At 38.2% G+C, this 27,465-nt stretch overlaps 2 protein-coding genes across 3 annotated transcripts; one reads left to right on the forward strand and one right to left on the reverse strand.

Annotated features, from left to right (window-relative positions):
- Nucleotides 1–6: 6 nt before the first annotated feature.
- PPP2CB (protein phosphatase 2 catalytic subunit beta) lies at nucleotides 7–8,561 on the forward strand. The gene is made up of 7 exons (XM_007427876.4): nucleotides 7–316; nucleotides 4,050–4,259; nucleotides 4,567–4,740; nucleotides 5,485–5,574; nucleotides 5,772–5,933; nucleotides 6,814–6,932; nucleotides 7,932–8,561. The coding sequence occupies exons 1-7, from the start codon at nucleotides 215–217 to the stop codon at nucleotides 8,002–8,004; spliced, it is 930 nt and encodes a 309-aa protein (XP_007427938.1). The 5' UTR covers nucleotides 7–214; the 3' UTR covers nucleotides 8,005–8,561.
- Nucleotides 8,562–10,165: 1,604 nt separating this feature from the next.
- Nucleotides 10,166–26,711, reverse strand: GSR (glutathione-disulfide reductase). 2 transcript variants are annotated; one of them, XM_088147473.1, is made up of 13 exons: nucleotides 26,456–26,711; nucleotides 24,236–24,262; nucleotides 21,953–22,041; nucleotides 19,110–19,179; nucleotides 18,225–18,372; nucleotides 17,912–17,966; nucleotides 15,897–15,996; nucleotides 14,930–15,016; nucleotides 12,797–12,958; nucleotides 12,160–12,271; nucleotides 11,853–11,984; nucleotides 10,798–11,001; nucleotides 10,166–10,419 (listed from the first exon to the last, which is right to left on the reverse strand). In XM_088147473.1, the coding sequence occupies exons 1-13, from the start codon at nucleotides 26,675–26,677 to the stop codon at nucleotides 10,385–10,387; spliced, it is 1,443 nt and encodes a 480-aa protein (XP_088003599.1). In that variant the 5' UTR covers nucleotides 26,678–26,711; the 3' UTR covers nucleotides 10,166–10,384. The 2 variants fall into 2 exon arrangements, with proteins under 2 accessions (XP_088003599.1, XP_088003598.1); XM_088147472.1 differs by having other exon boundaries at nucleotides 10,868–11,001; nucleotides 26,456–26,710.
- Nucleotides 26,712–27,465: the final 754 nt, after the last annotated feature.

The following is a 27,465-nucleotide window of genomic DNA, read 5'->3' on the forward strand; positions in this document are numbered from 1 at the left end:
GGCCTGGCTCTCGCGCGCCCTGTTGAGACGGGCAGTTGGGCCTGTGCCCGTTGGTCCCTCCCCCTTTCCTGCCTTCCGCGCGGCGGCGGCGGCCTTCTCTTCCCCTCCGTCTCCTTCTTGCTGCTTTTGGGCCACCCCGAAGCACGCCGCCCTGGCTGCGCCGCCCAGCGTTCTCTTTCCTCAAAACTGAGCTGGCGGCAGGCGGCGGGCCGGCATGGAGGACAAGAGCTTTACCAAGGAGTTGGACCAATGGATCGAGCAGCTCAACGAGTGCAAGCAGCTGAGCGAGAGCCAAGTTCGGAGCCTTTGTGAGAAGGTGGGTAACGTATAATGCGGAAACGGGCTCTTGGTTGGGGTGTACTCCGGAAGGCTCTGGGTCCTCGCTCGGTGCAGTCCGAAAAACGACTGTGGGAGTAAGGGAAGGATGTAAAAGAAAAAGAGGCTGAGAATTACTTCACAAAAGGCGTCGGTTTCTTTCTTCCTGCTAGTAACCCAGGGGTATTGTAGAACAGGCCCTGGGAGCCAAGGCAACAGTTCCAAGAATACTGAGGATGAAGAGAATTTTCAGGACAGAGTGATTTTACTAAGAATGGTTTTGCCAACGCGATATAAGTAGAAGCTTAGAGGACAGCCTAAGAATCGTTCTCAGACGATATCTTATCCTGTGCTGTTGATTAAAAAAAATACGCATACTTTGTAGCCGTTTTCTTCCTGAGAATGTTTTGTATCCTCATTGTTCTTAGAATCTTGCTCCTGGGATCTTGTCTGTGACCACCAAAACAGACATGGGGAGTCTTACATTTCTGTTTTGCCAGTCAGTTGACATGTATGGATGCAGACTCAAGGTCAGGCAGGATAAAATTGAAAAACTCTGGAATGATCTCCCTGATCCATGGTATAGAAAACAAAATGCATAAAAATGGATGGCACCTCAGAATGTCATTTATCTACTCTCACTTTTTCACTTTTTTTTCTGGTTTATAAACAGCCCTGGTATTTGTTGGAGGAAAATAAATAGAACACTCTCATGGGACTTCCTGCACCATAATAAAATAATGAGTATCCAGGAAGAGTTTAACATTATTTTTAATTAAATATGGACTTAGAAAACAGCTTATGAAAAAATAATGATCATGGTAGCCTCTTAAATAGATTTTGAAAAATTTATTTGTTGATTTTTCTTGCCACTAGATTACTTCTCTTCCCTTTGTTCTTTCCAGCATATATTCAAAACACTGAAGATTCACAGACTGAAATTTGTTTAAACACACAATTCTTATTTTCACAAACTATGAACACCATAGTATATGTTATATTTATAGATAGAGCTACTGAAAGGTTAACAAGTTACAGTAGTTGTGTACTTGGTGGCCTTCAGTGATTCAGTTATCTTCATTTGTCTAACATTCTGTCCTGTCAAGAAAAGGCATATACATGATATGTAGTGCATTTGAAGAATTTTTATTCAAAACTATACTCCTTTTTGTTCCCAATGGTAAATAAAATTCCTTTTACTGAGGTGTCAACCCGGGTGGCTTTCACAGTTTTAGTTACAAGATTTCTTTTAGAGAACTCTGAGTTTTTTCAACAGAAAGTGCTAAAGTATAGTAGAAAGTTAAAGGCATATATCTGCCTTTCCCCTATCTGGCACTACTGTGAGGAGATTAAAAAATACACAGTTTTAAACAAACTGGATTCTCCCTACGTTTGAACATAATAAGGCAGTCTGGTTTATGATTTGTTCAGACAGATCAGGATCAAAATGTGTCTTATGTTAACAATGTATAAACTAATTTTTTTAGAGTTGCCTGAGCTGAGTTGTAGCTTCGACATGTATTTAGTTTAGAAATCAACCTGAAAGCCTTGAATTACTTCATATTTTATTAGAGGTGGGAGAAATGTGATTCTGCAGCTAGATTACATTTTTTCTTGATGTTCCTCTGAGCTTCTGTATACACATAGTTACTTAAATGTGATTAAAGCTGCTATCCTGAATATCCTTGCTATAGAATAACCTGATGTAGTTTGAAGAGACTCATTTTTGGTTAAGATGCCAGTCCTTCAACAATGGCATCCTAATTCTGTTTTACAACAATCAGTCTGGTTATTTTCAGCCGCTGGTTTTAAAAAAGCTTCTTATACCCAGAAGCTGGCATTGGAAATATTGTGTGGTCCTAATAAAGAATGTCACAATTGATTCTAGATTCCCTAGGATCTTATAGACTACCTGTTTTTGCTGGCCAAGACATAAACCTTAAACTGAGAAATGAAGCCTAATTTACATGGGCCTCTTTGTAACAGAGCAAGCTATATTAAGCTGGATGCCTCAATAGTGGCATTCCCATCATTTAAATATTTGGTAGTTGCTAGTTTGAGTCTTTATAAATGCAGCAATTGTTGCCTTGCTCCCAAAGAAGGAATGAATATGAACTAATGATAGTTGAAATAGAAACATGTAGACTTTCAGGTTATGGAGATTGTTTTCTGTCTAGCTTAAAGCTTATTTATTTCCATGTAATCTGGTTGGGCCAATATTTGAAATTCCCTAATTTTTTTGTACCTGTTTTCTTTCTGCAGTATGGGAACAGTATTTTTTAGCCATTTCTAGCAAAACAACAGTAACCAGAAATGTTGCTGATACAGGCTAACAATGCTAACATGATGCCTTTATCAACTCTGTTGTTAATAAGATTGAATTTCACATATACTATCATCTTTCAAGAATTATTTTCAGATTGTGACATGAGTATAAAATAGATTTGTTTAGGTAATATTTTAAAATTCTGCGTTATTCAAATGGAACTTTGCATACTTTAACCCAGGGATCTCCAATTTTTTCATGCCAGTGGCATATTTAGAATGTTGAAAGCATAATCAGTCACAACATATCCATTTATCAGAAGTTAAACAGGTTAAGTAATACACTACCACCCTATCATCCTCTAATTTGAGGATGCTCTCTACTGCCTTAGTTTACTTCTGTCTTTTTCTGGGGCAGGTAGATATATTCCAAACAAGTTAAGCTGTAGGCCCCTATTATTTTTATTTTCTAACAATGTTTCTGCCCAGAAGCAATTTTGGAAATAATTTGTGCTTAAGATTGGCATTTTGCATACTCACTTCCTGTGTGTACATATGCATTTTGAAAGCAAGCAACCTAAAACAAAAAAACTAAAATCAGGTAAGAAAGGTTCAGTAGAGTTATCCAAGGGCACATAAGCACATCCATATACTGATACGGTTACCTACCAAATATGCCTGAAATGTGCTAGTAAAAGTCAGGTAGCATTGATCCTAATTACTGATGATAATTAGAGCAGAACAGATGCATAATTTTGTCCTAGAATGCTGTCTTTCATAATGACAACTGCATAGAATCAGTGCTAAGTTCTCAATTTGATATAAGCTCTTTTATTGAAGACTATGTTGTGAAAAGATTGAGGATTGAATGAAGCCCCTTCTGGTATATTCTATTACATGCAAAACTATTTCAGCATAGCTTTGGGAGTTAACAAAGTAACAAAAATAAATGATTATTTAAAACTATGTATAAATTAAATTGGATTTTTAAATTTTTAGATTGGCTTTTATCTTTAAAAATTAAATCAATAATATTATGGCATGTTTCTTATTCCAAATGTAGATGTATTAAGTCGTTAACAGATATTTCCTGCATACATAGAATCCCTTGCCAGTCACACAGGGGCATTCATTTCAGATTTCCAGTCATAAATTTCAGAGGTGGAGAACAATGTTCACAATAAATAGTTACTACTGTTGTTTGAAAAAAAATGTTTCAATTCAATTTGTAAAAATCATTAGTTAAGCACTTTAAGTTCCTTTAGTTGTGAAACCAATTTTTCACAATAGGTTAGTCTAAAGACATAAAGACAATGCTTTCATCATTTAATATTAAAAGTAAATCACATAATAGTGTGGCAACTTTCTAATAAGAATTGGTACATTTTGAAAATTAAAAACAATTTAGTTGCAAATATAATTTAGGCAAGTTTCCCAACTGATCAGCTGTTTGTTTTTTCCCTTGTTAGGCTAAGGAGATACTAACAAAAGAATCAAATGTTCAGGAGGTTCGTTGCCCTGTCACAGTGTGCGGGGATGTCCATGGGCAATTCCACGATCTTATGGAGCTTTTTAGAATTGGTGGGAAATCACCAGATACAAACTACCTATTTATGGGAGATTATGTTGACAGAGGCTACTACTCAGTGGAAACTGTGACACTTCTTGTGGCATTAAAGGTGAGTCTGTAAAACAGGTTATTAGAAGCCTACCTGTAGTGTATTTTTTAGACTGGGATTTTTAGTATATATTATGTACAAATACATAAGCATATAACTTGGAGTAAAATGATATAACCAATTAATGGCTATTTATTTTTTATATAGAAATCTTGTTGTATTTTAATTAATATTTATTCTTTTTACTGTAAATCACCCAGAGTCGCTCTACAGTATTTGGGTGACAAATTTGGGTAAGAAATTTGAAACATAAACATAAATATAAATAAATGGATTATTACACTGCCTGTTCATTCTCTGTGGTTAGGTGCGCTACCCAGAACGCATTACAATTCTAAGAGGCAACCATGAAAGCAGACAAATTACACAAGTATATGGCTTTTATGATGAATGTCTACGGAAATATGGAAATGCCAATGTTTGGAAATATTTCACAGATCTGTTTGATTATCTCCCTCTTACAGCTCTAGTAGATGGGCAGGTAAGCAATGTAATGTAGCTGTGTGGTCTCATTAGGTTTTATTAAATGAAGTTTGATCATTTGATAATATAATTTACATAAATGTATTTGCATAATAAATGAGAACCTGGTACTATCTTTTTTGCTGCTGTTGAAAATCTTTCTCAAGAATAATGCAGATGTGTGAAGGCTAGTATAACAATTGTCTAATGATAGCATAACTGTCTGATACTGTGCCTCAGATTTCATGTCCTCAATAAATGAGAATGTCTGTTTACACATACGCAATACATTTTTCCATAATAAAGGGTAAATATTCAGAAGACCTTATAGTTCTAGATAGACATAACTTCTAAAATGCTTAATCTAAAAAATCAAATGTGTTGTTAGAGTAGCTTAAACATTTGAATACTCAGGGAGATCAGAAGCTCTACTAATTTTAGTTATAGTTTACTGTATTGCTTGAACCTGACCAGTTGTGGTTAAATGTAACTCTGGTTAATGGAAAAAAAATTAGCGTTATGAATTTCAGAGGCAGTTTCTAAGATAAGCTACAATTATCCAGATTTGAATGACTTGACACTTAGATTCAGATAATCTAAATCAAAAGTAAAAACTGCTAACACCTTTCATATGGCTATCCCAGGGAGAGGAAGGCTGCCCAGAGTCATACCGAGTTGGGTGGCCTTAAAAATCAAGAAAGAGAGGAAGGTTTTAAGACAGACATTGCCTGCATATGTATAATTTGGTCTTTTCTCTTATTAGATCTTCTGTCTCCATGGAGGTCTTTCTCCTTCTATAGATACACTGGATCATATTAGAGCACTTGATCGTTTGCAAGAAGTTCCACATGAGGTAATATTACTGAAAATGACTTAAGCTTTTATGGAGATTAGGATATTTTCACATTGTTGAAGAATTTAACTTGTAGAATGTTAAAGCAAATTATTAAGTTTTTAGAATTAAAGTAAATTTAACATAGAAACAGCTACTACTGTTCCCATTTATTGGAGTTATATACATGTGTACAGACTTTTTTCATTTTTAAATAGGGTCCAATGTGTGATCTATTATGGTCAGATCCAGATGATCGTGGTGGCTGGGGGATTTCTCCACGTGGTGCAGGCTACACATTTGGTCAGGATATTTCTGAAACATTTAACCATGCCAATGGACTTACGTTGGTGTCTCGGGCTCATCAACTTGTAATGGAGGTAAAATTATGTTGCACCAGTTGGTTGAGGATTTAGATAAAAAGTGCCTTATTCTTTTTGGAAAGAAGAGTTTATATGAAGGATGTGCAGTTATTTGAATCTGAAATGGGAAAGGTGTTTCAGATCTGGCATAGTTGCACTAGCTGTAACTATCAGCAACCATGTCTTTTCTTAGTCCTGCATGGTAGCTGTGCATTCCCAGGTAAATACATGTCACAGCAGCCACACTGTGTCTTTGCTTCTACTTTTGTGGTACTGTGCATTGCTGTGCAAGATTAGGGAAAGATGCAACTTCTTTAAAGTTCTGCTGACTGGTACAGTGAACACACCCACACCTCTTTGGAAGTACTTACTGTAATCTGTCTTTGGATCAGAATATCACAGTTATTATATATAGTCTCAATATAATTGCTTTTTTACAGTAGGCAAAAGTAGTCAGTATAATCTGTATGAGCAAATTTCAACTAATCTATTAATCCATGCGCCTCTTCAGACTTTATTAATTCATTCATCAGTCACTCCATTGTAACTAGCTTTATATTTTACCAATTTTAATGGACAAGTCTCACTTTTGTAGACAGCTTTTAAATGAGTGAATTGGAGGGTTTAAAAAAAAAAGATGTATAGTGTTTAGTACTTCATAATACGAACATAAGTCAAAGGATTATGATCACACAGGATCTAAGGATAATGTTTTAAAGAATTTTGTGGAAGACATGAACACTTCAAATTTTTATCTGAGTGCATCAAGCTCACTGTTAACATCTTACTACTTTTCAGCAAAAAAATATTTGCAAAAGATAAAACAAGGTCCTTTATTGGTTATCTCTTAGTTAAGTCATGTACCTTGTTTAATTGAAACTATTTTTCCCCATTACAGGGCTATAACTGGTGCCATGATCGAAATGTAGTCACCATCTTCAGTGCACCTAATTACTGTTACCGCTGTGGAAATCAAGCTGCTATCATGGAACTAGATGACACTTTAAAATATTCCTTGTAAGAACCTTTCATTTCAACAAAATATATTTTAACAGAAAAATAGAGAAAGAAAGATTGCAATTTCTGTAAAGTGAACCATAAACCCAACAGGTTGTAATTTTGCTAAGCCACAGACACAGAAAAATCAAACCAAAGGAACTAAGGTAAACACTAACCAAACTTAGCATGGCATGTGCACAAATAATTGCTAGGCCTTTAACTGCACTGGTTGAACATGTTATATGAATGGAGTTTGTGAAAGACCGGATAGAACTGAGAAAATTATGAACTGAAAGTTGCTGTTTCTTTCACATACTTTTGATTAGGCAAGGCAACGTTTTAGAACAGGACTTACTAATTTTAGAGTTATATATAAAAAAGTCAGTTTTATAATGGTATCTTTTGTTGCAGTTAGTGCAAAATATTTTCTTTTGAATGGCTCTCATAATAATTTGATTATATTACCAGTCAAGGTTTCTGTTAATGTATGGTATTTAGTCCTGTAGCAAGTTACTAAAAATATAGGGGGATAGAGAACCTACGAACAAGTTGTATGTGTCCCCTCTCCCTAACATCCCAAACTCACGTCTCTGAAATTCAGTGGTAAAATAGCTGGATTTCAGTCCTTTTTTCCCAGGATCTAGGTAATTTTAGGTTTGGAATGGGAACAGCTTGTCTCTGGGTTTCCCCCATTTCCAACCCACCCTAAAACACTCTGTCTGCTCAAAGACTGATAAAAAAAATCTCAGATCACTGGATAGCTTCCTGCACTCCTCCTGAGAACTCCTCAGACATTGGCCATTTGTGGTATAGCATTTTTTTAATCCAAAAAAAAAAAAAAGCACTCTAACTCTTAAAACTTACTTTGACTTGATTATATGCATGTAGTTTACATAAACTAGTAATATATTCACTCAGTATTCTTCAGTAAGCTGTTGAGAATAGCATATGAACAAGTTTTTATGTTAATAATGTACACCAGTTAAAAGTAAAGGAAGTGTTTTCTTCTTTCCACAGCCTTCAGTTTGATCCAGCACCTCGCCGCGGAGAGCCTCATGTTACTCGACGTACCCCAGACTACTTCCTATAAACATCTCAGCCTGGCCTTCAGCATTACTAGTATACTTGGCTTTTTTTTAAAGCAACAATTTATTTGATAAGTTGAGGTCTGTCTCAGCATAAAGCCTCTTTATGGACCAAACTGTGCCAGAATGAGGATGAGCAGTTTTGAGCACAACGTAAGACTGACTTCATTCACTAAACCTTTATCAGTCAATCCAACAGCCAGTTTGCCTGCTGTAATTGTAGTAACTGGACTGTTAGAGAGAAAAGGTAACTAATTTCTCCCTTTCTTGCTTATATGTACATTTTAGTTGTAGTGTTCAACTGGCATGTATTAACATTTTGAAGTTTAATGAAAATGTACAAACTAATGTCCCTCTTAAGCCTATTGCCCTCTATTTTATTGACATAAGTAACTTAACTGGAGAAAAAAAATCTCTTGGGAGTATATTGTCATAAGCTTTCTTTCCATTTAAACTAGGTTACTGTTCTGTGTTGATTCCTTTTTTCTGTATATTTGTCATGAAAGTGCTTGCATCTTATTGATGTATTTGAACAAATAAATCTGCAGATCATTATTCCAAACAGTTGGATATGCTGAAATGGAATAATTTATCTGTCTGTTTTTCTCTTGAGCATGCACACAAATAATTATCTGCCTCATTGCATAAGATGATCAGGTGACAGCTTATGACTGGAAATTGAAAGACCTTGGCCTGATATTATCACTGTAAGGTTGTGTTTGTATGACAAACTTCACTGGAGACCATAGTAATAGAATTCTTCAACTAAATTTTCAGGCATACTATTCAGGTAAAATCCAAAATTACCACCTTGAATTGTTTTAACCCAAAATATGATGTATTTAAGTTTGATAAAACGTAATTCAAGAGGGTAAAGACTTCAGATTTAAACTAAGAAGTTTAAAATAGTAAGCCTGAAATCTCAAGTTAAAAAGCTGCTTTAAATAAGGGGCAAAATGATAGCAAAATGATGCTATGGACTTACTAAGGAGTTTACCTGAACATAAAATGCAAACAGCCTAATTCTCTTAACAGGAACACAAGTGTAATAAGAGTTCATGCATTCCATTTAATTTAGTATTTGTGAAAATGGAATGAGACAAATTCCTAGAGTGGCATTCATTAGTCACATTATCTCATATGCAACGCACGTGTGCAAGTATATTTTAAAGTTAACATTTTGTGCTACAAATATTTTGTAGAAGTGAATCTTACAGGTTGTTGATTCAAAAAAGCAATATGAATATATCATTGTATATATCACCTAGGATGCAGCCATCTCCCCACTCTACTTTTTTCAATTCTCATAACTTTGAGAGAATAATATTGCTTAATAAGATTATGACTGAATGGAAATTCTTACCACTATGCTTTGCAGAATGTGGTATTAACTCTAGAATTTACTTTTTGTGATGAAAAGCTTGTTCCCTAACTTATAGTTGCAAATGTCTGTATATTGGTAATTTTTGTTGGAAACAAATCAAAAGAATAGCTGTGTAGCTTGTGTATTGGATTTTAATATTATGGGGGGACAGGACAAAATAAGCAAAACTAAGGTGGTTTAGTTTTTTTTACAGAATATGGATTAATACCATAGTCTTGCTATACCCTTGTGGGCTAAGTTCTACACTAGTTATACTTGTACTTCCCAATAGGCAGGAAGTGGCATCTTTCACAATCCAGAGGCTCAGTAAACCAAAATGCTAATTATTAGTGTTTGAGATCGCAGTACTTCCACCATTTGTTCCTACATGGCTCAAGACAGGTTTTTTTCCATTTTAGATTTTACTTCCCGTTTGGGGTTAAGTGTGAAGATTGTGTGATAGTTTGCTTGGTACTCTAGCCCATTTTACCATTCACAAAGTCTCAATAGGTGGCACCATCTAACTACTTTTGTCTGCGCTCAGATTAAGCAGGGTTGAGTCTGGCCAGTACTTGGATGGGAGACCACTAGGAAATACCAAAGCAGCAGGCTACACTGAGAACTTGAAAACAACATGCCAGAAAGCAATGGCAGATCACTTCTATATTGATGCCAAGATCACTACATGAATATGAGTATGTCCAAAATGTCACGAAGAATCAAGCTCAACTAAGGAGACTTTTTAAAATTTGAAATTATTTAATTTATAAATTAAATTATAATTAATTTATAAATTATATCCATGTGTATACCCCTCATAACAGCAGAATGAAACTTGTCTTGAATTGCATGATTTTGTAAAAAATTGTACTTCTTTCACCATGAGAAAAAATAAGCTATGTACAGTTTAACGAAGTGTAACAAGTTCTTCCGCAGAAGTTGGGTGAATAGCCACAGTCTGATCAAAGTCTGCCTTTGTTGCTCCCATTTTGACAGCTACTGCAAACCCTTGGAGCATTTCATCACATCCCAAACCTTGCATATGAAGTCCTACCACCTTAAAACAAAAGAGTCATAAACAGGTTAAGGACATGGCTTCACAAGGACATTTTTTCAAACTTCGCAGTTGTTCCTACCTTTTTATACTAGGAGCAATATTTTGTATACATATATGTTTTTTGTGTGTTGCTCTGTCATTTTACTAATTTTATACAAAATCTTGATAGATCATGCTTAGAAGAGTATTAAACACTGCACCTCACTATAATGCTTCATGCATCGAGTAAATATTAGTTTGATATGGGTTCAGTTTAGTGAGTTGTGTGAGCCTAGCCAATTATAATTTATTCAAGAAACAACCGTTCAGTGTGATGTATCGACTCAGCTTATATGTTAAGTAACATTGGTAACCCCTCTTCCTGTCTCATTCCCTTACCTTGAATAGGATATACATGAAAAGCAGTTTTAATGTACAGCATCTTCACTCCTCCCTGCTTTACTTTTACCTTTTCCTCTTTAGTGGCACACACCAGTTTCATCACACATTTTGTTTTCCTTTCCGTTACTGCATGGTACATTGGGACAAAGGAAGTTATGTAAATTTTCACATTCTCTCTTCCATAAGCATTTATGGCTTCCGCTGGAACAAAATCATACAATATCAGATACATTTGAATACAGGGGAGAAAAAAAGCAAAGAATGTCATGCAGTTGGCTTTCTGACAACAATACCTAATCATACACAGTATGCTACATCTCAAAAGGACTAAATATTGACAAGTTTGGGGATAGATGAGCAGGTCTCCTCCACATGTAGCCCAATTAAACACCTCAGTGGTTTTAATTATGAAAGGACTTGTCCAAAAGCATTTGGAGATCATTGGTTTACCAATCCAGGGTTTGTTACATGTGTCACATCTTAGAGTCGGAAGTATTTGATGCATATTTTATTAAAAAATCCAAGTAAGCTTGATATCATAGTTTGTAACTTGGCTTCTGAACTCCTATGAATACAGACTAAATATAGGCACACTTTATTCTACGTCCCACTGCATTTTTAAAAAATATTTAAACAATAAAACTGATAGCATGATGGAGAACAGTGTTCTGAACTTGAGAATACTTTCAAATATGGTAAAGAGAAGCAGAGGGAATGTGTGATCATTCCCACTCCATAGTTTGTACTATAGTATCAGAGGTAGGAGGGACCTGTGCATCTACAGCATCAGTGATAGAAATTCTGCTTATGTATGCTTGTTTATATCAACATCTTGTTAATATAAAAATTCATAGTATATACATCCTTACCAAGGCATTCTTGTAGAAAATGTCCCAAAGGAAAAGTGGGAAACCTAACTACTCTCCAGATGTTGTTCAATACAATTTTAATCAATCACTAGATCCATAGGAGTATTTCATGTTATTAACAGTTCTGTTTTACTCATTTCTTTCTGCTCTTATTTTTCAAATGAATAAGAAACAAGATCCTACCTTCTGTTAGTCCCACTGTTCCAATAGGTGGATGACTGAAAACCACAGTAGGAATGTTGGTATAGTCAAGTTTGAAATCTTTTTTATTTTCAAAAAGCCTATGTGCCAGTTTCCTTCCAGCTGCAATTGCAACTGAAAAATGCAATTCTTATTGTCATAACAATTTATTCAATATGTTTTATTACAGAGCACTAATATACAGTCAAACCATACTTCCCATCTTCACAGCTCTTCCTCACCCACTTTGCTTTGTTCTGTTTCAGAATCCCAAATTCACATATTATATTGTCCTTAAAAAAATGGTTACCTGGTGTAAGGAGTGCTTTCCCACATACATCTCCAACAGCATAGATCCCCTTTCTGCTGGTATTTTGGAACTCATCAACAATAATATGACCACTCTTGTCTACCTTAATATTCTGATGTAAGAGGAAAAATTAAAATCAAAGCTGGTATCCTGAGCAATACCATCCAAGACAAAGATTGAACAGTATGGTATCTAGACTATGCAACTTTTTAGTGCCCACATACAAGAAGGAAGGAAATTATTTCAAAGAGTAAACAAGCACTCAGCTTATGCTTAATGTCAAGAGCTTTGAAAAGCAGATTTCCATAACCATTTTTCAAACAATCTAAACTTACCTAAGCAATGTGAACAAGCTTAGGATAAGATTATTATGGGGCACAGGTGGGCAACTGGGCTATGAACCATCAGCAGCCTCTGCCCCCCCCCCCATGATTTAGTATGCCACCCAGAGTTACCTCATTTGCTGCATCATTTGTTCTCTGTGGCAGGAAAAATAGCATTCCATTCTCTCACATAACTACTATCTATCTCCAGCTGACTCTAACTACCACATTAGGCTAACTGCAACATAATCCGGATTATGTATACCATGCATCTAATATTCCATACAGCATCAAGAAACAAAATTCCCTCTTACCAACTGGTCAAGGTTTAGCTCCTCAGTATTGGGCTTTCTACCAATAGCCCACAAGAGACAATCAACATTCTCAACAGTGTTCACAGTGGGTTTCTGATTAGGAGGAGAGGATGTAACAGTTATTGCCAAGAGTCCTGAAGCTGATTTTGTAACTGACTGGATCTGTTGAGAAACAAGATTGCTGAAGAATGCTAGAGCAAGATGACACAACAAATTGTTCAGTAGTAGTTAGAAATAAAAATGCATTTTAAGGCTCTGGCCCTGGCTTTCCTCTTCAAAAATACCCTTCTCATTTAATGTCTATGCTTTGTCAAGTTACATATACAGCATGGCTAGAATTAGGCTGGAGTATATGGAGTAATGATGTCTATTTTGTTGAGAGATTCCATTTGCATGTGAAGAAAAAGCAAATGTAAGGGTAACTCCTGCTGAAGTCTCAAAAAGCCAGAAGGGACCCAGATATGTTTACTGAGGTCAGAAAATGAGGCTCAAATATCCTGCATTGCTCTAGTGCTCAGGGCCTAAATAATTTGTCTCTACCCCAATTCTTACAAAAGTCATTTGACAGACTCAGCAAACCAGGTTATTAATATGTAATCCTGGTTATAAGGAAAATTCCTCAAATATAATAATAAAAGTATAATAATAATGCAATATTCTCTTCAATTTGTTCAGGAATGCTGCGAAACTACCATAGCTGTTGTTCATTCATGAGACAGAAAAGCCATATGTACAATGATGAATGATTTGTTTCTACTTTTTCTCATACCGCAGTATTTGGATCATTCATAAACATGTTCAAAGAAGAAAGCTAAGTGCAATTTCTCAAACTTATGTATTATATTGTTTTGAAGACGTTAAAGCAACACACCTCAACAAGATAGAAGCTTCCAATTGAACCTGGAATCATTTAGCTGCAGTTTAAGAAAAGATGATGCATACAGGTAGTCCTCGAGTTATGACCATTCATTCAGCAACTGTTCGAAGTTACAGCAGCACTGAACAAATGGTAGTTACACCCAGTCCCTAAAGTTATGTTTGTTGCAGTGACCCTGTGGTCAAGTGATCAAAATTCAGGCCTTGGCAGCCTGCCCGCACTTACAACCACAGGAGCACTTCAACTCCCCGCATCCGCCTATCCCCCCCCCATTTCTGCCCTTTTGGCCACCCTACACTTGACTGGCCATGTCAGCCTACTGGCCGGCCAGCCCACCACATCTACCACCTTGCCCTCGCTGGCCCTGCCAACCCTGCTGGCCTTGCTGCCCTGCACTCGCTGCCCCTGCTGGCCTTGCCACCCTGCACTTGCTGACCCTACAGCTTTGCCACCCCCAGCTGACCATCACCATCTTCCTGCCATTGCTGATGAAGCACACCTGGCCTGGCCCTCCTCAAGGCAGCTGCTGGCCACATCAGTCCTTCTTCCCAAGGCCGGACCCACACCTTGTCCAAATCACATGTGGCCTTGTCCAAATTGCATGTGGCCTTTTCACAAGATTTTGGAAGGCTGGCGCGTGACATAAGGACCCAGTCAGTGTAGCTGGGGCCTTCTTTCATGCCCCTGCTTGCAAGAAGGCCCTGCGCGATTTGGACAAGGCCACGTGCAATTTGGACAAGGGGCAGGTGTGGCCTTGGAAAGAAGGCCTGGTGTGGCCAGCAGCTGCCACACAGAGGGCCAGGCCGGGTGCTCTTCAGCAGCAGGAAGATGACAGTGAAGGTCAGCTGGGGGTGGCACGTCTGGCACAGGCCAGCAAGTGCGGGGTGGATGGCAGGGCTGGCAGAGTGCAAGGTGGCCAAAAGGGCAGAGATGTAGGGGGAGATAGGCTGGTGGGGGGAGTAGGAGGAGGCAGTCCCTTACCTTACCAAGGCTTGGGGCTGGGAGAGACCAAGCCAGGAGTGGCTTGTATCAGGGTGGGTCCTTGGCTAATGACTGGTAGAATTTGGTTAATGACAACTACTGGGACTGCCAGGATTGCTGTTGCTAAGCAATGCAGTCATGCGATGTCACACTTTACGGCCGCATCGCTTAGCAATGGCAATTCCAGCCCCAACTCCCATTGTAACTCGAGGACTGTACATGAAAATTCAAAATTAATCATTACAACTGGGCACAGAAGAGAAAGCAGTAATTACCATGGAATGTTTCCAGACTTCTACTCCACTATGTTCCAATTCCTGAGTGCAGTTTGAACTGATCATTGAATCAAAATTTCTCAGCACCTGTATGGAAAGAATATTTTATCAGACTTGCAGTCTGCAAGTCTTTAATTATTTGATTATGGTAACTTTCTTTGTCACTGATTAACTCTAGTATAACAGAACATCTAAATCATAAACCTCACAAACCTGAACTCCCAAATGCAAATACCTCTCAAATTTATCCCACTGCACAATTAAACTGACATCTGCTACGTAGCTATTGCAAAAATTACAGAGAATTTAATCTACTGTATCACACATGTGTCATTCAAATTTCATAATCTCAATGTGAGTAAGACTGAGTAATTTAACCTAAGACCACATAGTGACTTTCATGGCTAAATCAAGATTTGAGATTAAATTCTCCTCACATATATACTCAGTGTTCTAGCTACTACACCATACTGGACTGTACAATCAGAAATAGGCCACAGAATTCAAGCTAAAGGAAAAATAATGTAAAGAGGAAGAGATAGAGAGTGCGAAAATGTGTATTGGAACAAATAGTAAACATACAAATATACACAGTTGGGTAAGAACATGATTAGCAGATGCTTCTGAGTTTCCAGGGGAAAAAAGTGCAGCATGATTTTAAAAGGAGGTTTAATTCTAGACCATAGTCAAAAGTGAAAAAATAATAGGTTTTAAAGATTTTTGTCAGATTATCAACACTTCTAAAAAATAAAATCAAACTTTTTAAGGATCTGCATATGCTAAAAAACAAGGAATGAGTGTGTAATGCAGTCTGTGAATGATCCACTACTGATGTAAATATGGACACAGACAAACTGATTCTGCCTTTTTATGAGATACTACCCAGCACGTGCATCTCTAGTTCCAACAAGGACTAGCAGTACTTTTCACTGTCACTTCGGAAGGTGAACAAGCAAGTGCCCCTTACCTCATTGTAACGTATCAATAAGGATGTCTTGGAGCCTAAAGCTGAAAGAATACCAGCTAATTCAACAGCTATATATCCAGCACCAACAATAACACTACGCCTAAGAGAAAGAAAATGGATTATTTGCTCTTTGAAATATATGTTAGCTACAGTAGGAAATCCATACTCCTCCACTGGATTCAAATCCTATCATCTTTGACCACTAACCATGCTGGGTGGGCCTAATGAAAGCAGTTACTTCAATAATATTTTTAATGCTTTTTACTATGAATGTTTCTGGTTTGAATTGTGTTCCCTCAAGAACCTTTTGATTGCAATGGTATAGAAGTCTAATAAATACATACCTAAAGGACTACAGCTTTTTCATCCAATTTATAACCTAAGCTATTAGATTTTGTACAGAAAGGTCTTGACTTAGCTTTGATTAAATCAGACAGGTTAAATATAAATGGTTTAATCAATGAAATAAATACAGTCAGACTGTTTATCAGTGTACATGTGCTCAACCAGCACGCTTTGCTGGGAATTCTAGAAGTTGTAGTCACCAACAGGACATCAGATAGGAAAAGGCACAATCTCATATACCTCTTGTCAAGATTTAACAGTCCCATATATTTTCTCAGGAAAAAAGTTCTATTAAGTTCATGACTGCAACCTTCAACTTAGTCCTACAATTGTTAAATTAACAGAAGCTGCAAGTGTTTAATATTGGCTGATCAGGTTCTTGGTTTGATATTTTAATCTAACTGACTAAACCTGATGAAGTACAGGCTCATCTATACACCTATTTGGATGTATGGTGCTTTAAGTATTGCTGCCTCCACAGCCATCTTTCACCTTGCCTTAGGAACAAGGCCAATACAGTTGCTGCCCCAAAAAGTAATGCCAGTTACTTTCCAGGTGGTGTTTGATCTTCTGCAGTGAGGTGGGGGGAGAAATTCTGCAGAGGGAGAGGCCATTGCAAACTCTGAGAAGAAGGAAAAATGATAGGAGGGATGTTCTCCATAGTACTTGCAGCAGAATAAAAAGCTGCCTGCTGCTTTTTCCCAGCCCGGAAGCCATCTTGTAGAGCAGTGTTTCTCAGCCTTAGCAACTTTAAGATGTGTGGACTCCCAGAATTGCCCAGCCAGCATGTTGAGGTCCACACATCTTTAAGTTGCCAAGTTTGAGTAACACTGATGTAGAGAATGACTGAGTGAATGTGGGAGAAGGAAGGGTTGCTTGACTTTGTTTGCCCATTCAATACAGGCAGCCCTCATTTAGCAACCACAGTTGAGACCAGCAACTCAGTCGCTAAGTGATGTGGCTGCTAAGTGGAAAATCACATGATTGCAACTTACAATTTTACCCCAGCTTCCCTTTTTCCTCACTTTCCTACTCTTTGGAATGCTCACCCGGCACTGGGATAATTAGCAAAAAGGGAATTAATGTTTGTATTTACATTCATTGGAGAGAAAGGGATTACAAGAGAGTAAGCAGCCACACAATGGGGAATACACATCAAAAACAGTGCACTGGCCCCAGCAGCCCTGAGCCTGTTCTTTTCCCCGCAACTCCTGATAAGTACATTGGAGCTCAGCAGTCGCTGACCCTTGGGAGGTAACTCTTCCATGCAACCAATTTTCACGGAAATTGGTTTTCCTCCAATTTCCCCAGAGCAAACACCACTTTCCTGCCAGGTCACATTGTGCCAGCTTCGACCTACCTCAGTAGTGGGCTGGAAATGAAACAAAGGCTCCACTATGAAGATACGCCTTCTGCAGAAGGTAAAGGCAAGAAGGGTATGTGATGAGCCCTATACCTGGGCTGATAAGATGTCACATAGAACCTTTCATCAAATCTGAAATTTGGGACAATTACTGCAGCCCTGTAGCAATGCTAGCTTGCTGTCTACATCTCTTGGTAGGGAATGAAAGACTGGAATATAATAATCCCTATCTGTTTTACAAAATAATCTTCACTGCAATGTGGCAAATTAAGAGTACTTAAAATGCTCAGAATTCATTGCAACTTACTTGGGCAACTCTTCAAGTTCAAAGAAGCCATCACTAGTGATTCCCAAGTTGGCTCCTGCAAAGCAACAAGACCTGATCTTCAATATTCATAATCTTTAGCATTATATATAAATAGAATGTAACTTGCACAAACATTCAATTTTTCTGACAGATTATTCTCTATTCTTATTGTATACTACTAAAAAAGTATAAATGAAATATTAAAGGCAACTATGTACTACTGAATCTTTAGCAATGCTAACGAAAATATGATGTCAACTCAGCTGCACATTCTTTCTTAAATACAGGGCAAACAGCATCATAAAAGCCATACCTGGAATCTCACTTTCACTGGGAATTACAGGCTGTCCACCAGTAGCAATCAGTATATGAGGCGCAGTGTATTTTTTGCCATCAACTTCAATTGTAGGTTCAGGATCAGATACGAATGATGCATGGCCATGAATGCTTTCCACGTGGTCCTAGCGAAACCAATTTTTGATTTAAAAATTAAATCTATTTATAGATTAGAGAAGGGCCTCTTACAACATAGTGTAATGTGGGCCAGTGTATGATATATATAAATAATTGAGTCTTTTGGGACATTCAAAATAAATTTTTAGATAAATTTCAAAAACAGAAGAGAGGAATAAAAGGCATTATTTATACTTCAGATTAATCTCACTCCAACATTTTCTTGACAAGAACTAAGGATCTCTAACATGTAATCCTTAAACCTCTCAGAAGCAAGCTATACAATTCACAGGATGACTTATCAAGACCATGAAAATTATAGATTTGAAATGTAGACTACCTGCAATGAATGAAGTTATATCACACAAGTGATCTGGACAGGATTCTTTTTTCCAATAGAGAGTTGTCTTTTTTCTTTAACTGTATTGTACCTATTTATGCTACAGTTTTCATGTGTTTCTCATCCTTAAACAATGGGAAACTGAAGTTTGGCTGTGTAGTTGAAGAGAGCTCTGAGGGCTACGAGTTGCTCATCTGTCTTTCAAACAATTTGGGATTGTTAAAAGGCAAGTTTTACACACGTGATTTGCTCTGAATCTTTTTTTTTAAATCTATATGTACCTCAATGAAAATAAATAAATGAATCAACGCAGGCTTTTCTTTTTTTCAGCTTGTGAAACTCACAGGGTTTACAGCAGGAAGGAGAAATTTAAAATTGAAGTGAAAAATAAGGCTATTTACAAACCTTATTCAAATTATTTTGATAGATCTCATTCAGTTTCTTCACATAAGCATCACGCTTTTCTTTAATTATTCTATAACAAAAAGAGTTTTATTAGTCTTATATCCTGCTTTTCCCCCAGAAGCACATAATGCCCCACTTCCAACGTATCCCCACAAAACCAAACCTGTTGGGTAGGTTGGGCTGAGACAAAGCAACCCACCCGAGCATCCAATGAATTTCCACAGCTAAGCATAAATTTGAACCTGGGTCTCCCAAGGCGTACTCAAATTGTTATAGTTCATTGGCTTTCCAGATTTACATCTCAAACATCTCTCCCTCTCCACAAACCAGATTAAAACACACCATTGTTTAACATAATGGGTAAACTCATTATAAAAACTTTCCAATGGATTGGTTATTCTTGCATTTTGCCATTTTGTATGCCGAAATCTGCATAGGGAGCTTTTTTCCAAGTAATAAACATAGAAATAATGTATAAAATTATCAGTCCTGTTTCAGAAATTAAACAAACAAGATTTCCTTGCAGTAAAGATGTCTATGCCATCCAATAGTTCATGATACATTATATAATACAACATTTGTTTACTATGGCTAAAACAGCATTTCAGACAGTGTGTCTCAGAATAGCACATATTTTCAATGCATATTACAGGGAACACTACTGTCAGAGCAAACACTACCAGTACATGAATTATTAGCAGTCTCAGAATTAAGTTTTAAACATGTACTGTTTTGATTTTTCACATCAGTCCCAGTCCAATCATGATTTCTTATAAAAATTTAAGAATAAAGCTGCACAGACTTCCAGGAAAGCAATGGCAGACCGAAGATGAGCTGACGACCTCAGCAGAACAAGGAGACGGCGAATGGATCAGCTCCTCAGAATTCCTCTCTGGAGCAAGGAGAGGACTGGGATTGCCCACAAGCACTCCATACAGTGGCTCCCCATGACAAGACCGTAAGACAGCAGTCTCCAGATGGTTTCAGAGCTCTGGGAGCCAAGGGAATAGCCAACTTTGCCTAAGCCCCGGTTCGGAGCCTTTTCAAAGGACACTGGGTTCACATACTTCCTTTCTTAATCACTTTTGGAAATTACTTGTTAACAGCTTTTGGGATATTAAGAAACTTCAGAAAGGCAAGTTTCATTACACCAGGTGAGTTTTCTTCCATCCTTGATGAAATAAGTTTCTATGTAAGTTTAAGGACTTAAAAAGAATTCTTATTTTGGAATAAACAGCAAAACGGTGATTAGAACATTGGTTTTAGAAAGTTAGAAATGGATTAAGGGGCTAGAGGGACTTGAAACAAGATTTTGAAATGAATTACAAGAATCCGTCCTGTGTGTTGTTTGAAACTTTATAAAAAAATATACGAAGATTTTGAAATTAAGTGTAAGGAACCTTCCCATGATGTTGATTAGAAAGAAAATATGATAAGACAACATTGAAGGTTGGACACCACAGGGAACCAGAAAGAACTAAAGATTATAATTAAAGGAGAAGAGACTTACTAATATAGAATGGAGCAAATTAATCTGACTTTAGAAGAGTTCAAAGATCTTTAGGAACAAGGCACTCAGAAACTACTCTTAGAATTGTCTATTATTATAAAAATGGATATAAAAGAGGTTACAGAAGAGGAACAGATTTTAGTGGACAAAATAGAGACTGAGGATGATTTGAATCTGCATCTGAAAGTGGATTTAAAAGTGCCAGGCTACAAGAATGATATAGAAAAAGATGTTACACTGGATTTACAAATGAAATCGGCTGATGTCTTCATAACTAAAAGGGACATACAAATAACAAATCATAAGAGTGACTTGGATAACTTTCTTGGATTTACAAAAGACATGGTAAACTTATGAAGGAGTTTCTGAAAAGAGACAAAGAGAAAATGGCAAGAGACCAACTTTTGGGACGCTATCTAAGCCCAAGATTTAATAAAATATACGGAAGGAATACAAAGTTGGTTTATTTGACCAAGGTTAAAATATATTATGTTGCTGTTTCTGATAGCTCGTAATGGACTTTTCTTGACTAGGAACTGAACGACAAGGTTTTAAAGGTTTATTTATAGATAAGAGATGATATATGGGAAGAGGAGATCCTCTGTTGTATTTTTAGAGAAAGTGATTATTTACTATGTTGAAAGGAAAGGAAAGGAATATAAAATTGGGTTATCTGATTACTGTTAAAATATATTTGTTGTTATTTCTGGTAACTCTTAATGAACTTTTGCTGACTAGTATTGAACAAGGAAGGTTTAAAATCTGTTTATAGATAAGAGATGAGATATGGGAAGAAGAGATTTTTTGTTGAAGTATTACAGGTGACGTTACTGAACTTGTTTGTACTTGTTGATGAAGGGGGAAGTCATTTCTTTATCTTTTTTCCTTTTTGCTGCACTTTTTTTTTCTTTTCTATATTTTTCTTAGTTTGTATTAATTTTTTTTCTTTGTATCTATAAATTTCAATAAAAATCATTAAAAAAAATAATAAAGCTGCACAGATAATTCAAAAAATTAAAGTGAGATTCTTTAGAAAATAAAAACAATCTCACCATATTAAACTGTGTAGCCTTTAGGTTATGAACACTACGCAGTACATAACCAGTTTTGTCTATAAGTAAGATTCTTCAGACCTGATAGAGTGTTGGAATCCCACAGATAAAATCTGGATATGTATGTCTGAAAAGTCCCTATGTAGGACAAAATCAGTCGCGTATTGTCTCCTGGAGGTCATTTTAACTGACATTGTAGTTTTCACTGTAAGTTTCAAATTAGGAACAATCCTATCCATTTATTTTACATAAGAGGTATTCCAAATTTTAGTTCAACTTACTGCCAATTAAACTTCACATCAGCTATTTTAAAACCATAATTCATATGATCCTGGATGAATTCAGAGTGGACAGCAGTATTCCACATCACCTGTTTCAAAAGAGAACATCCAGAGTTTAATATAAAAATAAATGAACAAATAAACACAATTATTATTTTACACAACACAAAGTCAATACTTCTATTTTGCAGGGAGGGAGAAGTGTAAACCTTGAAGTTCCTACTTTGAGACAGTGGACTGGACAGATCAGGGCTCATAACTCATGATATATGGAATCCAGCAGTTACATTATCCAGTATATTGTGGCCTACAAAGAAGCAAGCTCCTTGCTTTGTACTCATTGGCAGATGGCAAAACAGTTATCTTTTTCAATACCCAAACCATATGTGGCTGGCGTACTATGTTCAGTTGGGCCTACTGGAACATATATGGGCCCAGCCAACCAACTTATTGTCAGGTTCGGTCAGCACGAGGCTTCAGGGAAGCACGGGGTTGCAGGGAAGCTCGCAACCAGACCACGCGGAATCCACCGGCGGTAGCTAGCGGGGAAAAGAGGAACCGAAAGCGCCGCTAATTAACGAGCCACCTGCGGCCAGCTAAACAGGAAAACCGCAGCGGAAGCTTTTAACTATGAACTGATAATGGCGCGAGCAAGCAAGGAACGGGGCCGCAGGGCAGCGAAACAAGATCGCAACGCAGCACAGAACCCGCGGGTCTGCACGTAGCAGGGAGGGACCAACCCAGCCGGAGGGGGACTGGCAATCAAGGACAATGGACTCTGACCGACCCTGCCATCATGAACGATCAGGGGGGACATTGGGGGGCCTAATAGCCCACAGCCGCAACGCGATCACGAGGCGGGAAAAAGCGCGGGAAGGGGGGAATATAACAAGTGATGCAATTGTACCAAGCCAGTCCTGGCTTTGCTTGTGACTACTACGTTACGCATGAGTAAACCTTCTTTGTGAACCACACGTGTCACGAGAGTTTCTCTGTCGAACGGGGCAAATCTCACACTTATCAGCTGCTCTGCGTCTTGGAGGAAGAGGAGAAGGAAATATTTGATACCTTTTTTTACGTCCATCCTGATGGAAGGAACTAGAAAATGATCAACTCCTTTCAAGAACCCAACAAGTAACATAAATATCTTCTATTCTGACCAATATAAGTCATTTTAACTATGCCAACTAATGTTTTCCTCTTCTAGTCTGTCTGAAAGAATGATCTCTTGCTCATATTAGCCAAAGAGTTTTGGGGGGAAAATGGTTTTATTTAAAAATGGTATGTTTAGTCAGCAGCCAACAGAAAGAAAGGTATCATCCAGCACAGGAGAGAGGATAACAGGTATTCCAAAAGGATGGGACAGACAATCCCTATTTATCGACTTTGCTGCAGCTGCTCCAATGCTGCAGAGGCCAAACAAGGGATGGTGGAATCAGATCAGATTTTTTAAATCGGTACCAATTTTAAATTGGTAAAATCATCTCCCAATCTAAGTTATTTTAAATCTTATTCTTATCATTTTCTGTCATATTAGTACAATTACTTCATGCAATTTGGATTATTATTATATTGTTATTAGCATTACGTTATTACGTGAGACATGTCAGACTTCATAAGAAAAAGGAGGTATATTTAATAAATTATATTTTCTTTCCAACAATAAATAATGATGTTCCACATTTCTGCTCCTCAAAGCCTTGAAAACAGCTATTGAAAAAAAGAAGCCGTAATTACGTTTCATGGGAAGAAGCATGCCCATTCCTTCTTAAATCTTGAGACAAAAAGTTGTGACGTAAGCAAAGGAAGAGGTACCTTTTTGTGATCTGATACTTTTGTTATATATTTTGGTAAAGCAGAGTAAAAGAGCAACATTATTCTTCAGATACATTGCACCTCAGTTATCTTGCTCCCCAAGCAACATGGCCAACATCTACTAGAAGTATTGTTTTGCATTCTAAATCAAGGATGGACATACCCATCCACAATTTAAAAGCATATTTTCATCAGTTTTTCAGGATTAGCGTCCACTTTCATGTTTTTATTATCTATTTGTTTTTATTAAACATCTTTCTATGGCACCACAATCAAAACAACTCTCGGAGACTCACTGCCCCATATCAAAACAGCCCTACAATACCAGGAAGAAAAAAAAGATGGCAACATCAAATCAGGGGAAAATTCTCTGAAACAGCTTGGTCTTCAAGCACTTCCAAAGATCAGCAAAGAGTCAATGCATCTTTTAAAAATTAGCAAATTCATAGCAGACATAAATTCCTTTACCTTTTTAGGTACACATCCAACATTCACCTAAAAAAGAAAAAAGTTAGATATATTTACTATAAACATCACATATCAGCACTTTTAATATAAACAAGTACAGTATTTAGAAAGTATTATGAACATACTGAAACCTTACTAATACAGGATTATTTTTATTTTCTTAATATCAGCAAAATGTGCATCATCTTGATGGATCATGTAGTATACATAATGGATCTTTCAAGAGGGGATTGTATTAGAGGGCTATACACTGGAACCTGCCTTGGATGCCCAATATTAGGGATGGAGGGAACATTTTATTTTGACTGCAACAAGGTCCACAGGAATAAATTGGGTGAACCTGAGAATTCCATTGGGAACAGGGATAATCCTCTAAGAAACCATTTGCATCCTGCATCTCATTAGCCTGAACATTAGTTCTTAATCATGATATAACATTATAATATATTTGAAGCAAATTTCATTATTTAGTTAGGTAGATATTGGGTTGGTCAGTATCTGAATGGGGTCTGCATGAGTACCCTATCTTTCAAGTATCTATGAATAAATAGTTTACATATGATTAAAATTTGCATGAAAAAGTACCTTTTATCTGGCACTTTGAAAACAAAGACTCCCTGAGTGATTTGCCTGCCCCTTGGTTTCTTCTTGAAGGAAATCCTTATTAGTTCTCAATGCAAGCCATTTTATAACCCAGTCAACAAATTCAACTGACACTTCCATTGATTCCATCAGCACTAAATTAAGGGCATTCAGAATTTACTGTCTTTAATGGATGTTTCACTCTAGTTAAATCTTTTCCAAGTTGAACTCCTCCAGATGTTTCAACAGCTGCTTGACTGATTATGTGCCAACAAATTGGCATTGATTCTTAGCAGCCACAAGGATCTTCTCCAGGATGAGCTTCCCCAATCTGGTCCTTCAGGTCTTCCAACAGCATGCCCACTGCTGCTGTAATCAACTCCATCCACCTTGCTAACTGTCCTCTTCTCTTTCCTCCACCTTTCCCAGCATTATGCAGTTTCAACACTACAACTCCCAGAATTCCCAGCAAGCATGGCCAAAGGATGGGAACTACAGGAATTGCAGCCTCACAACTTTTGAAGGGTTATTAAACTGGTGAAGGCTGTTCTATTTAATGACAGAAAACAGTTTAGAGTTAAATTCTTTGAACATATATTCTAAACTTTGCTCATTAGCCCCTTTTGCTGGAAGTTTGTTCATTCATAGTTTGCATCCTTGCATCATTACCAAATCACCAACTTCTTTAATATTGCCTATCCATTCCCTCCAAAATTGATTTGACATTTTTCTTCAACAGACCACAACTTCAATACCAGTCTCTCCAATAAGAGTGCCAAGCAACATCTTAAATGTTTAGAAAGTTAAGCTTTTTAAATTAATAATTTCCTCTTCAGGCACAATCTATTTTCTTTCTATTCAGCATGGTGGAAGACTAATGATTAATTATCTCATAAATTAGAGGTAGCTATCATTGCAATTAGGAAAAAATAAAGTTTAATACTTAGGGACATTCTATTAACACAATAATCTGAAACCCAACAGCTTGTTACAATCAGAAAAGGACCCATGAATTGTTTCCTTTTCCTTTAAAGAAATCCCAGGGACATGGAAGAGATAAATAAGAAATGTAAAATTAAAGACATCCAGTACTTCCTCCTTGAGAAGGGTAAAGCCACAAGGGCCATGTAGAGGAAAGGAAAGAGCAAAGCACTTCCTGAAATATCAGCGGTAAGTGAATTGGCATAAAGTGCTGGATCTACTGAGCCACATTCTGCTTGCCTTCTCTTGGGGGAAAGGAAAAAAAAGCATGTTAGGTGCAAGATGAGCTGATAGGCGTACATAGGCAGGGAGTTGCCGCAACCCAGGGATAACAAAACCCAATTGTTGTATTCACATAACAGGCCAAAACTAAGGCTGGCTTTCCCACAACAAGCTGAATCGCCGACCCATTTTCGCGTGTTGAGCGATCCCAGAGCCTCAAAGCAGTTCATGAAAAGCAAACACCGCCCTGCCCGCGGGTGAAGAAATAAACTTCTGCGCCCTCGGTCTCTTGCGGAACTCACTGCCTGGCATGAGCATGCTCAGGTACGCCCACTCACCAGGTATGCAGGTGAGTCCCCAAGAGGAAGCTCGCACACGCCGGCAGCCCCCTTCCGCTCCCCGCTCTCCCACTCCCACGCCCCGCTCTCGACTCACGCAGGTGCCTCCAAGCCGTCCTCTTTCGACCACAGCAGCCCGGGCTCCCAGCTGCGCGGCGCGCCGGGCACTGGCCAACCCGCCCGAGCCGCCCCCCAGCACCAGGTAGTCGAAGGCGGTGACCGACGAGGAAGAGGCTCGGAGCTGGGCCATGGCGGCGGCACGGCAGGGAGGACAGGAGAGGGCTGGGCCGAACGCAAAACGCGGGCGCGGCAACCGCATCCCACCTCCTCCCTCGCCCGGGACGAAAGGGTTAACTCTCCCCCCCCCCGGTCGTGTTACGTCTTACGTTATCTCGAGACCGGCATAACTCCCCCAGCCTCTCTGATTGGCTGCGTCGTCAGTCACTCTCCGGCAGACGTGCAAGAGAGAAACAAGCTCCGTCTCGGAAGGAGGCGGGGATATCGTTGCTCTCTTGCTGGCCCCGCCCGTGAAGGGTTTTCATGCGGCTGCTCTCGAGGCTTCAGCCGCTTGCCCGGAGCTGTACGGCGGCTGTCAGTAGCTTGACTGGGTGGTCGTAAGGCTAAGCGCGCTCTTTTCAAAGCGATCTCCTAACCAGGAGCGGTCGCTTGGGGTCCTCCTCTTCCCACGGCCAGGCGTTGCGCTGCAGAGAAGGAGCAAAATCACGTGCTGCCGCTGGGAAAAGCTGATCAAAAGGAGACGCCGAGCGCAGAAAACCGCGCCACAGAGAGGACGTTATTTAGGCAACCCGGCTTTAGCCGCACGTGTTGTGCAAGCGCAGAAGGTTGAGTCACCGACCCGCCTGGGTCGGGCAAAGACAGCATAATAGTTCTTTATATACTACCCTTGATCTGAGCCGAGAGGCTGGAAACCGTCCTGCGCGTATTTTTTGTTTCTTCAGCTTTCCCCGTTCATCCGGATAGTCTTTGCCGACGACCTCATCAATTGGCTGTTACATACTCCAGTTTCCCCAGTTAGCAAGAGGTTCTAAGTGGGATAAAGCTTTCTTTTGGATGTGAGATTTATGAGGGTTTTTGTAGTATTTATTT

This window comes from Python bivittatus, unplaced genomic scaffold (assembly GCF_059951505.1).
Source record: "Python bivittatus isolate LINGU-HERP-01145 unplaced genomic scaffold, Pbiv_v1 ctg000520_np1212, whole genome shotgun sequence".
Taxonomy (NCBI): domain Eukaryota; kingdom Metazoa; phylum Chordata; class Lepidosauria; order Squamata; family Pythonidae; genus Python; species Python bivittatus.

What these genes read in the sequence shown, in the direction of transcription:
- PPP2CB (XM_007427876.4), top strand. Translation starts at nt 215, where the DNA reads ATGGAGGACAAGAGCTTTACCAAGGAGTTGGACCAATGGATCGAGCAG. An exon ending in CACTTCTTGTGGCATTAAAG is followed by an intron (nt 4,260 to 4,566) that starts GTGAGTCTGTAA and finishes CTCTGTGGTTAG; the next exon opens with GTGCGCTACCCAGAACGCAT. An exon ending in CAGCTCTAGTAGATGGGCAG is followed by an intron (nt 4,741 to 5,484) that starts GTAAGCAATGTA and finishes TTCTCTTATTAG; the next exon opens with ATCTTCTGTCTCCATGGAGG.
- GSR (XM_088147472.1), bottom strand. Translation starts at nt 26,677, where the DNA reads ATGCGGTTGCCGCGCCCGCGTTTTGCGTTCGGCCCAGCCCTCTCCTGT. An exon ending in GAACTTGAAGAGTTGCCCAA is followed by an intron (nt 15,997 to 17,911) that starts GTAAGTTGCAAT and finishes TCTTTCTCTTAG; the next exon opens with GCGTAGTGTTATTGTTGGTG. An exon ending in TATTGATACGTTACAATGAG is followed by an intron (nt 15,017 to 15,896) that starts GTAAGGGGCACT and finishes CTTTCCATACAG; the next exon opens with GTGCTGAGAAATTTTGATTC.